This window comes from Gracilinanus agilis, chromosome 2, assembly GCF_016433145.1.
Source record: "Gracilinanus agilis isolate LMUSP501 chromosome 2, AgileGrace, whole genome shotgun sequence".
Classification (NCBI taxonomy): Eukaryota; Metazoa; Chordata; class Mammalia; order Didelphimorphia; family Didelphidae; genus Gracilinanus; species Gracilinanus agilis.
The window spans coordinates 646,978,329-646,991,134 of NC_058131.1; the positions used below are offsets into that span (position 1 = coordinate 646,978,329).

The window sequence follows — 12,806 nt, forward strand, 5'->3', positions numbered from 1 at the left end:
CTCTCTTCCCCTCTCTCTCTCTCTCTCTCTCTCTCTCTCTCTCTCTCTCTCTCTCTCTCTCTCTCTCTCTTTCTTTTTTAAACTTACCTTCTGTCTTAGAATCAATACTTTCTATTGGTTCCAAGGCAAAAGAGTGGTAAAAGGTAGGCAATGGAAGTTAAGTCAGACAACTCAGAAGTGTCTGAGGTCAGATTTGAACTCAGAATCTCCCATCTCTAGGCCTGGTTCTCAATCCACTGAATCACCCAGCTACTCCCATAACCACCCCTTTATCTGTTCTTTTTCAATATGGTCTACTCTCTTAGAGTCACACAAATTTCATTCTTGCATGGACCTTTAATTCTTTTTTTAATCCCCACTTTTCATCTTAGAATCAATACTGTGTATTGGTTACAAGGCAGAAGAGTGGTAAGGGCTAGGCAATGGGAATTAAGAGACTTGCCTAAGATCATACAGCTAGGAAGTATCTGAATCCATATTTGAACCCAGGATCTCCCATGCTATGCCTGATTCTCAATCCACTGAGCCACCTGAATACCCGCTCTAGTTCTAATGAAGGAGAGTTCCTTATCAAACTGAGAAGAGTTCATTTTTATTTGGTGGCAGCTTTAACCATTAGGAAGTTTTTTTTATTGAACAAAAATAAGTTTTCCTTTAACTTCCACCATTGGTACTAGTTCACCCTTTGGAGCCAAATATACCAAATTTTACATAATTGATGTGGAGAGACTAAATGAAAGCTTAGCACCTCCTTTCCCTGAGGAATAAAAGAGCCCAGTGTCCTAATCTGCCCCTTTTCCTTAGAGAAAAGAAGGCTGATTAAAGAGATATCCCTCAATTGGGGGATGGCTGAACAAATTGTGGTACATGATGCTGATGGAAGACTATTGTGGTGTAAGGAATGATGAAGGATGTAAGGATGTAAGGATGATTTCAGAAAGAGCTAGAAAAACCTATGTGAACTGATGCAGAGTGAAATAAGCAGAACCAAGAGAACACTACACAGTGACAGCAATATTGTGTGATGGTCAGCTGTGATAGACTTAGCTACTCTCAGCAAGACAATAATCTGAGACAATTCATTTATCACCACAAATGCTCTCCACCTCCAGAGAAAGAACTGTTGGAATCAGAAGGCAGCTCAAAACATACGATTTTTCACTTAGGTATTTTTGGTTTTTGTTTTGGGATTTTTGTTTCATATGATTATTCTCTTAAAAATGAACAATATGGAAATATGTTTTGCATGATGATACATGTATAACCCAGAATGAATTGTTTGCCAGCTCCAGGAGGGGGTAGGAAAGGGAGGGAGGAAGATAATTTGTATTATATAATTTCAGAAAACTTATGTGGAAATTTATTACATGTAATTGGTAAAAATATAATAAAAAATATATTTAGGAAAATAAAAAATTTAAAAAGAGAAAAGAAGGCTGAGCTTCTAATAACAGGCTTTTCAATACTAAGATATGTAATAATTTGTGCACCTACATCATATTCTTTTAAATATTTGAGTGCATCATCATGGTGAGGATGGGGAATGAAGTTGAGGTCAAAAGGTAGAAGAAAAGATGGAATGATCAAAGATTATGATCTGATAAAGAGATTTCAGAATTCATAAAAAAAAATAGAAGTGGAATCCTTTTAAGTAAAGACAGGGCCAAGGGCATGATCATCTCTGGGTTTAGCTAAAATGGGATGGTTTAGCATTCCCTCAATAGCCTGGTCACTCTCTTCTGGACCTGTTCCAGTTTATCAATCAATTTTGCTCCTAAAATGATAGTTCAAGACCTATTCCAGATAGTCAATATTCCACCTGGAACTTGATATCTTTCTTCTTCCTGTGGGCTGCCCCAGGACATTTTCACTGCTTCTGTCTACTTTTCAATTTCATCTTATACTCAACTCTAAAGTAGTATTAAATCTTTTATTAGCACCTCTGTATTACTTAATCTGAATACTAACTGCCCTCAAGTGGCAGCTCTTAAATTCTTCTGGTATAAATGACCTCTCTTGCCATCTGTGTTCAATACATGGAAGCTTATTCTCAGATCTATTCTGCCATCTGGCTCCAAGCCTTGGCATCTGCTCTCTGTTCTCTCCTTCTTTCTACTGGCTCAAGCTTGTAAAAGGGAAGTGTTAATTTTCAGAGAACACTTCCGAGGACTGAAAGATGAGGGTCAGGACTTGAGAGACCATCTTTATCCAGTTTCCTAAAATAAACCCAAATTACATTGGAGCTTATCAGGTAGCTTGCAAGGTTGAGATCCTAAAGGGCCATAGTATTTATAGAAAGCAGAATGTGTTTCACTGCAGAAATTTCTATTTATTGATAGAGAATCAAAGTGCCCTGGAGGTTCAGCAATAGAAATAACAGAGCCTGGAAAAAGAATGGATCAAAACCAAAAAAAGGTGTTAAAATATACAAACAGAGAAACATTAAAAAGAACACTGGAGTGAGAAAATTGTTAGAAACTTATTACTTTATCAAGGCAGCTGGCATTGATGGCTTTAGCTACCCAAGATTTCAAAAAGATAGACTATAGCAAGGATAACTGACCAATATGAATCACTAAATGTTCAAGTTGTGAGGTACTGAGGTCAGCAACTCTAATTAGAACCCACTATGAATTATTCCCCCTGGCCTCTGCTGGAGCGCTCTACCTTCCAAAGTAGCCCATTCCACCTTTGGATAGCCCTAAGTGTTAGGAAGGGCAGCTAGGTGGCACAGTGGACTGGGCTTGGAATCAGGAAGTCTTATCTTCATGAATTCAAATCCAGCCCCAGACACTTAATAGCTGTGTGACCCTAGGCAAGTCACTTAACCCTTTTCCTCATCTGTAAAATGAGCTGGAGAAAACAAAATGGCAAATCACTCTAGTATCTTTGCCAAGAAAAACCCAAACAGGGTCATGGAAAGTCAGACACAAGTGAAAAACTATATAACAACAGGTGTTAGGAAGCCTTTCTTTACTTTAAGTTTAAATCTGCTTCTTTACAATTCCCGAATTATTCTCTAGTTCTGCTTTCTGAGGTCAAGAGATACAAGTAAAATTCCACATGCTAGCCTTTCATAGATGACTATGGGGCTCACTTAAGTCTTTTCAATCCAGGGTGCTCATCCCCAGGTCCCTCAAATTATCCTTACATGGTGAGAATTCAAGGCCCTCCGCCATCCTGGTTGCCCTACTCTCAGATACTTCCCAGTTTATCAACAACTTTCCAAAACTGTGGTGCCCAGAACTGAACATAATATACTACAAATGTGGTCTGTCTAGGGCAGAGTGCAGAAGGTCTATGCTATAATATTTTAGAGACAATTCCAGAGTTTTAGATTTAGAAGGGACTTTAACATCCATTTAGCCCACATCATAATCAGAAAGAAAATCTACCACATCTGACGAGTCTTTGCCTGAAGATCTTTGAGGCCACTATCTTATAAGGCAACTGTTTCCATTTTCAAATATTCTAATTGTTAAAGTTTTCTTCTGTCTCTTTGCACCTTCCATTCATTGGTCCTAATTTTGTACTCTGGAAGCAAAAGATCAAATCTAATATCTCTTCCATGTGCCTTTTATGTACTTAAAGATAGCTATTATATTGCCCCTGAACCTTCTCCAGGTTAAACATCCCCAGTTCCTTAAACTTATCTTCATATGATAGAAACCTGAGGCCCTTAGCTGGTCTGGTGGCCTTCCTCTGGGTGATCTTCAGCTAACCAATGTCATTTCCCCAAACTAAAAATAATAATCTATAAGTAGAATGACCATGGTAGGGTTCAATGCAACTACCACCTCCTTTTTCCTAGACATTATATGTCTTCTTCACTGCAGCCCAAGTTCACATGTGGATTTGGGGCAGGGGGATCAAGATTGGCTGCCACATTATACTCTTCACAAAAATTGAGCTTAAAGTCCATTAAAATCCCCAGATGTGCTAGTAGATGGCAAGTTCAATATGCAAGTGTGACATGACAACCAAAAAAGCTAACACAATGCTGGTTACATTAAGAGAGGCACAAACTGATGGTAGTTCTGCTATCCATACTTGCTCTAATCCAACTATATTTTGAATATTGTGTTTATTGGATAACATATATTAAGAAAAACATTGGTAAGTTGGAGCACATCCAGAAAAATGTGACTGACATGGCATGAGCATTGGAAAATATTCCATTAAGAGGATTAATGAAAGAAACTGGGGATTTTAGATTGAAGACAAGAAGAGTTAGGGGAAGCGTGAGAGATAACATCGAGTATTTCAAAGGCTGTCATACAGAAGAAGGAATGTAAATGTTCTCCTTGGACCCAGAACTCCAAATTTGGAACAATGCAAAGAGAAAGATTTGAGTGTTAAGGAAGGAAAAAATTCCCAACAACCAGAACTGTTCATAAGTGAATAAGACTGCCTTGGGAAGTGTTTGCCCTTATTGGAGACCATCAAGAAAAGGCAGACCACCAACTGGAAATGTTGTAGAAAGGATTCTAAATCATGTGGAGGATGGACCAGATAGTCCATTCTAGCTCTTAAGATTCTATGAATTCCTTCCTCCTGAGATGATTTTCCTTACATAACTTTTTTTTTCATTCTTTCAATTTTGTTCTAGTATTTTTTCTTGTAAATTGTCTGGCCTAATCTAATTTTCAAGGAGTCTGTTACTTGACTGAAGTTCTGTACCTCTGGCACTAAACTATTCTCCTTCCTTTCCTCTATATTTTTTCCCTCTAGATCTGGCAACTCATTTATATAGGGTGTTCCAAAAGTCATAGTGCCATTTTAAGCTTTCACAAGCCACTCCATTTTATTTAAGAATTTACAATGATTATATTTAAGCTTTAATGACATAAACCAATCTGTGATTCTCTTTGAGACTTTACTTGTAGATGGTATGGAATTATTCTTCTCTAAGTTTATTTCTTGAGCATTCCTCTTTCTAAGAATATGGCTTTATATATCATTTTTTCCCGCTTACTCATTTTTCCAAATTTCTTGAATTGGGACTTCATGTTCAAGTGAAGTTCTATACCCTTCTGGAAAGAATGGGCTCTCTTTGGTTCTTAACTATATTAGCGAGGGTCTGAGGATTGAGTACTTCGTTCTTCAGTGATCTTAGTGGTAGGTGGCAAGCATGCTGCAATGGGGACAATTAGTAATGCAGAAGCCTATCTAGCATAGTTCTTGTTGGTCCTGTCTGATCATTGTCCTCCAGGGCACTAGTATAGGTCACAGGAACCCTTGGCTAGACCCTAATTCTGGCTCCCACCTCCTTGCTTCTAGCTTCAGGCTCAAGGCTTCCTGGGCTTACCAATGGTTCCCTACCTAGATGGCTCCCATGAATTACACAACCAGACTAGACTATTCTGTTTAAATCCCTTCTCTAGTACCCACAGGCTTCCAACTGTATCTTTGCATGGATCTGGATTGGCAAAAATTTACTTTCTATAGTTTTCCTTGAAGTAAAAAAAAAATCTATTTCTCCATATAGTGACTGATTTTGTTTGTTTGTTTGTTTTTTCATCTTTGCTGAAGTATTTGTGAGAGAAGAGCAGAGTTCTTCTGATTCCATTACTCTGAGTTCTTGAAAAGCTTTCCCCTCCAAATAGCCTACAACCAAGTCTAACTCTAGGTAAAATATAAAGAATCCGATCATCCTAAGAAGTTCTCTGGCTTAGAAGGTAAGCTCCTTCAGGAAAGGGATTATTTTGCTTCTGGTTTTATATCTTCAGTACCTAGTCTAGATATTGTTGGGGTTTTTTTTAAACCAAATGTGTGATTTTATTGATGCTTTTAATTTAGTGATTTTTAGTCAAGCCTGACTCTCCATAACCTCATTTGGAGTTTTCTTGGCAAAGACACTGGAATAGATTGCCATTTCCTTCTCCAGCTCATTTTACAGATGAGGAAACTGAGGCAAATAGGGTTAAGTGACTTGCCAGAGTCACATAGTTAGTAAATACATTTGAGGTCAGATTTGAACACATGAAGATGAGTTTTCCTGATTCCAAGCCCAGCATTCTATCTACCAGGCTATCTAATATTGGTAAAGTGAACACTAGGTAAAGAAACTCCTGCTATCAATGCAGATAGGCTCCTGCTCTGAAATTTATAATTTTCCTGGGCTGCCTCAGACACTAACGGCCCCACAACAGACACTTAATAAATACTAAATGAATGGTTTATTAATGATTAGCATTGAGTCTTGCTGCTATTGATCATATCTTGACCTTGATTCCCCAATACCTCACCTACTCAGCTTCCTGACCTCCTGGCTTCATTTCTGGAGATGGGTTTTCTACCTTTGTGACCCAGTGCCTTTGAAATTACATTTTCCCCCTTGTGCTCTCAAGGGCTAGTTCCTGCTGACATGGCACAGTTGTTGCAAAATATAGCTTTTAAAAGCTGACGCATTAATCATTGCAATGGTAAAATCAATGGCTCATTAACAACTCAACAATGAACTGTGGTAGCTTTGAAGAAGCTTGCCATATTAATAGAAAAAGCAAGTTGCAGCAAATTAAAATCTGGATTAATTCCATTGGAAAAAAAATGGAAACACAGGAGCTATACAATGTGTGGTTTAGGTTTGTGAGTCCGTGTGAAAGTTATCTATAGAGGACATCAAGTGACTGAGTTATCAAAGAAGAGAAAGAATCTGAATTTTTCACTAAAAATCATTCCAGGGTAAAAACTAGATCCAGCAAAGATCCTCTCTCATCCTGAGCCTGCAAAGAGATGAATATCTTAACATAATTAGGGAAAAGGCCACCAAAAGATGGGAAAACAAAACTTTCTGGTAAAAAGAACTGATTCCCCTAGATTTAGCAGAATACCAATGAGAGAAAAACATAAGCTTACCTCAGAAAAAAAAAAAACTTAGGGAAAACCTATTGGAATCTTTGTTTAAAAGAATACAACAAAATTGGTTTTTTCAAAGCTTCTACCAATTACAGTGAAAACTGTTTACTCTGAATGAAATCTGTTCTTGAAGTCCCTCATTTGCCACAGAAGAACCTTCTCTTCTGGACTCATATGTACTATGTCCAATATGTAAATGAAGGAATGAATGAATATCTATCTATCTATCTATCTATGTGTGTGTATGTATATATATATATATATACATATATATATATATGAATGATGAGTGGAGGAATGCCTGTTTCTACATGTGGGCATAATAGTATATGCTCTAAGATAATTAAAATTGCTTAATTAATTTTTTGTTGTTATTCAGTCATGGCTGATTTTTTTGTGAGCTCATTTGAGGTTTTCTTGGCAAAGATACTGGAGTGGTTTGCCATTTTTTTTCTCCTGCTCGTTTTACTGAGACAAACAGGCTTAAGTGACTTACCCAGGGTCACATAGCTAGAAAATTTCTGAGACCAGATTTGAGTCAAGTCTTCCTGACTCTGGGCCCAGCACTCTATCCACTGCATCACCTTGGTGCTTTCTTAATTCTTAACTTGGAATACTGGGTTCATTGGCAATCTGTCCCCTCTCCCAGGCTTGTAGATTTAATAATATTAGCTAATTCACAGAATCACAGGCTCAGATAATGGTACAATATCACTTTACTCTAATATTGCAAAAGTAATGCATTTGTATTACCTCAGAAGTATCCTTGTCTGAAGACCATAGTCTGAAATACCTCTCACAAGGATGTGTAAATATTCATGAGTGCTGCAACTAGCTCAGGGCCAAATGAGGCTTGGAACATACATACAACAATGTGAGTCTTCCCCAGGAGAGGAATTTCCATGCTTTAGCCCCAAAGGAAACTCCATCCCTGTACCTTGATTTACAGTCTTCCATAGGATCTGGGAGATAAACTGCCCTCTTACAGCATAACTGTGTCTCATTGTGGGGTTGTCCTCTGTACCCTAGCCCAAAATGGAATTTGGAAATGGGAAAAGACCTACGGGTACAAAAATATTTATAGGGGCTTTTTTGTGGTAGCAAAGAATTGGAAACTGAGGGAATGTCCATTAGTTGGGGAATAGCTGAACAAATTGTGGCATAAATTGGTGATGGAATACTGTTGTGCTGTAAGGAATGATGACCAGGAAGGTTTCAGAAAGAGCTGGAAAGATTTACATTAATTGATGCAGAGTGAAATAAGCAGAACCAGAAGAACATTCACAGTAACAGCAATATTGTAGGATGGTCAACTGTGATAGACTTTGACACTCTCAGCAATACAAAGATCCAGAACAATTCTGAGAGACTTAGGGCAAAGAATGCTATCCACCTCCAGAGAAAGAACTGTTGGAGTCAGAATGCAGATGAAAGCATATGCTTTTCCAGTTGTTTATTTGGGTTTGTGTTTTGGAGTTTTGATTTTATGAGATTACTCACTTATAAAAATGAACAATATGGAAAAAATTAAAAATAAAATAAAATGGAATTTGGCCCAAGTAGAGTTTCAGCCAGTTTGCATATTCCAAGGAAGGCAAGCCACCACCTCCTGGACCACCATCTCCCTTCAGACATTGATAGAGTCAGGTCAGAACTCAACTCAAGAACCTTGGAAATAGCAATGCCACCAGCTCAGTGCCCATGTCATCATCCTGGAAAGCAATATGGAGATGACACTTCATATATGGTAGATGCTTAATAAATGATTGTTAAATTGAATTCTTGAGAGATCACATTGCTGTAGTAGGGTGGGCAGCAAAACCAGCTAAAATCAACAAATTCCCAGGTTCATCTTTAGCAATCAAAGTTTCTGTTCCTCTCTAGCCTGGCCTGGTATAACTGAGAGTATTGAAGTATAATGCCTCTGACTCTTACCTGTGGTGTGTCCAGTTCTCTCTATCGAAGGCTTGGATGAATTCATAGTTTTATCAACATGAAATAGCTTCAGGTCATCTTCATCTAGTGCAATATCTCCCCAAAAGACAGCTAGGAGGAAAAAATTATAAACCAATTAGCTTTGCCCATGCCTCTGACAAAATACCAAAACAAACCAGGTGAGAAAATCTAGTCATTCTAAGGACAGGATTATTAAAGGCACTCTCCAATCAGATTTGGAGTCAGAAAGACTTAGGCTCATATGGCCCTTTCCTACCTATCTGGCCTTCTTTTACTTTATTCCTATTCACAAATACAACCATCCATCCAGCTGCAGCTACCCTAGACCATACAGTTCATATGTATCCCATCTTTGTGCCTTTTTGGCTTGCCATCCATCATGCTTGGCATAATCTATCTCCTCCCTTCTGCTTCTCAGTTTCTCAGGGTTCCTTCAAGACCCATTTCAAGTCTAAAGGGCTCCTTTTCTCATTCTCAACCCTCTCCAGCTGCTGGTGACTTTTCATTTAAAAGTCTATCCCATTGACTGTCTTTTTTAAAAATGTCTTCATGTTATCTTCCTCTTTAGAATGTGAATTCCTTAGGGGCATGGATTGCTTTTTGCCTTTTTATTTTAATCCCCAGAGCTTAGCATAGTGCCCCACACAGAAGCAGTGCTTAATAAATGTTTATTGACTAACTGAAACTTCCAGGTCATCAAAGGACAGATAGAGCACTTAATTTCAATTTTAATATAATTTGTTTCCTTTGTAATCCTATGTATATTATTTAAGTATTTATATTAGTTAAGTATTTAAAAACATTATTTTGAGGAGTTCACAGTCTTAACCAGACTGCTAAAAAGGATCATGATACCAAAAAAAAAAATGGTTAAGAGCCCTAATGGAGAACCACTGATATATTTGTATATAGTTATTTATTATTTATATATTTTTATTATTTAAGGAGGGAATCAATATGGTTAGATCACTGCTTTAGGAATGCTGGTTTGACAACTATGTTTATAAGGGAGGCATTAAACTCAAGTAGAAATGGAACTCTGGCATATATTGATTTAGAAGACTACAAATTAACATGTGTTATATTATATTTGTATTTATTTAATTAAATACTTCCCAATTGCATTTTCATCTCATTCTGGCTGCCCACCAAGTAGAAAGGAGTTTGAGACCTCTGATATAAATGATAAATCTGAAAGGGGAAAGACTGAAGAAAGTTCAATTCAGAGACCCATTTTAGTAGCTTAAGCAAAAGGTACTGAGGGCCAAACTAGGAGGGGAGGTCAAACAACGGCAAGAAATATTGTGGAGTTAAAATCAGTAAGTCTTAACAAATGATTGGCTGGGGTGCAGGAGGTAAGAATGACTCTAAGATTGTGAATCTGAGTGACTGAAAGGATGGTGGTTTCCTTAATAGAAGAAATGAAGTTAGGAAGTATAGGGAGTTTAGAAAATATGAAATAAAATGAATTCTACTTTTGTCATATTCAGTTTAATATGCCTATGGAACGGGAAAGTAGAGATGTCCAACAGTGAATTGATGATGTGAGCTCAAAAGAAATGAAGGTAGGAGAAACAGATCTGGAGAGTCATCTGCTATGGGGGCTCATGAAATCACTGAGAGAGAGAATAGGAAATGGAAGGGAAAAGATCCAGGACAGAGCTGAAGGAAATATTCACATATAGCAGGCAAAACATGGATAGCAATACAGCAAAGAAGACTAAGAAGGAGTTGACAGATGTGTAGGAGGAAACTCAGGAGAAAGCAGGATTCAAGGAGCAAGAAAAACTCTTATTAGAAACTCCCTTTCCCCATCTCCTGCTTTGATCTTTGTGCATTTCTAAGCATTGATTTACCTTTGTTTCTATGTATATAGGATATATTTCCCAGGAGACTGGGTGCAGGAACATTTTGTGCTTGCCTTAATATCCCTTGCACAATTCCTTGCACACAATAATTGCTTAATAAGTGTTTCCTGAAGTGGTTTGAACAGAATATCATTATGAACACTCAACCTTCAAATCCTTGTGTTAATGCATTGGCTAGCACAACACCTTTCCCCCAGGATTCCAAATTCAATTCGATTCGATTCAACAAATATTTATTAAGTGCTAGGGATTTCAAAACAAAAAATCCCAGGCTACAAAGAACATGTGTTCTACTGGAGGATACAACACTTGGAAACAGATAGCTTACATAATTTTGTTAATGAATAAACTGAGAGTACAATAGATAGATTTGAGAAACATTTAATATGAGAACAGAAGGAGCCATCTAGTTCAATCCTCTTTATTTTACAGATGAGGAAACTGAGACCTCAAGAGATAATTTAATTATGCAAGTCACCACAGCCAGTAAAATGGCAGAGCTAGGATTCAACCTGCGCTTTCTAATTTCACAATCAAACTCTCTACAGAGCCAGAGTATATAACTAATGCAAAAACCAGTTAAGGTTTCATCTTTCTTACCTGGGAAAATATAATATAAATATAATACCAGTTTGGGGGACTTTGGTTTGTTACATTAGAGACTGCAGGTGCTAAAGTCATCCTATGACAAAGCCATAACTAGGATAAGGTATCTAAAGCTTTATCCCAGGATTCCAAAATTTAGAGGGTGCTGGCTGTATAGCTGAACTCCTACAGCAAGTAGAAATTCAAGAATAATTTAATTAAACAATTATTAAAATAGGAATCAATGGGATAGCTTGAATTCTAGTTTAATTGCCACTGGGCAAGTCACTAAGACAAAAACTTCAGAATGGCTATCAAACAATAAGTCTTCCTGCTGGACATCCACTCCTGCTATTTCTAGCCCCCCTAAAAAAAAATCAAAGAGCAGTTTCCTCTTTAAAGTGTGACTTTTGGCCTTGCAAATAGTCATAATGAATCATCATTTATTTCTACCATTCAGAGACCCAGAATGCTACAGTGAGAAATTATGAAGGATAAATCATACAGAGATAGGAAAATTACTATTAACTACTCAGTCAACAAGCATTTATTAGGAACACAGCCAGGCCCTATGCTAGGTGCAAGAGATACAAAAAGAAGAACAAGAGCTAGTTTTTGGTCTATAATCCATGATTCTAAGAGGATTCTTCCTTGGAAAGAAAAAAAATCAACCATAAGCAAATGCTGGTGATTTTCACAGACACATCATCTTTTTCTGTTTTGTAATGTTCTGAAAGTAAATCCCCATGACTGAGTCTCAGTTTCTTCATCTATGAAATAGGGGTAATACTAGCCCTGATTAGTAATAGAACTACTGTGAGGATCTAATGGGATGAGAAATTTGAAAGTGTTTTGTTAACTGTAAAAGGATATATAAATGTCATCTATTATTTCTCTCCCATTTCTGCTCCCTGAAGAATGTCATTCAGTAATCAGAAGGAATTTGAAGCTATTAAACTCCTCAAGAATGACATGCCAACCTCACATGAGTTGCCCAATCAGACCAGCCAAGAAGCTGCTGCTGACTCTCCTGGATCCTCTCCAAGCCCCAATTCTAATCTCAGGAGCCAGCTGAGCTTCTCATCCCTCTTCTCAATGGAATACTTAGACACACTAGCCATCAAAATAAATCCACCGCAGACCTCTCAGATAGCTTCTCCTTCCAGGAGACCATTGTCACCATAACTAAACAAGAACCACTAATTAGCTATGAATACTGTATAAGACCTTCCCAAGGCTACTCCCAGAAGCACATGCATTATTCACTAAGAAAGGGTCAAATGCCAGAAAAATGGCCCAGTGCCAACTGGGCAAGCTGCCCTGTTGAGCTAAGAAGTGACTTCACTTCAAAATATAAGTTAGGAGCTTAATGCCCTGAATAAATCCAGGTTAGATCTCACAGAAACCACTCAGGGTCAGAGGATTCTAGCCTAAGTACTGGAAGGGATTCCAGAATCATCTAGGTCAAATTCCTCATTTTATTGATAAAGAAACTGAAGCCCAGGGGGATTAAATAACTTGCTCAAGGCCACATTCAAT

At 37.7% G+C, this 12,806-nt stretch overlaps 1 protein-coding gene across 1 annotated transcript in view; it reads right to left on the reverse strand.

Annotated features, from left to right (window-relative positions):
- TLL2 (tolloid like 2) overlaps positions 1-12,806 on the reverse strand; it is a 174,917-nt gene that overhangs the window by 133,986 nt on the left and 28,125 nt on the right. The window contains exon 2 of the mRNA XM_044662652.1: positions 8,794-8,904. Within this exon, the coding sequence (XP_044518587.1) occupies positions 8,794-8,904 (111 nt within the window). The remainder of the gene's footprint in view (positions 1-8,793; positions 8,905-12,806) is intronic.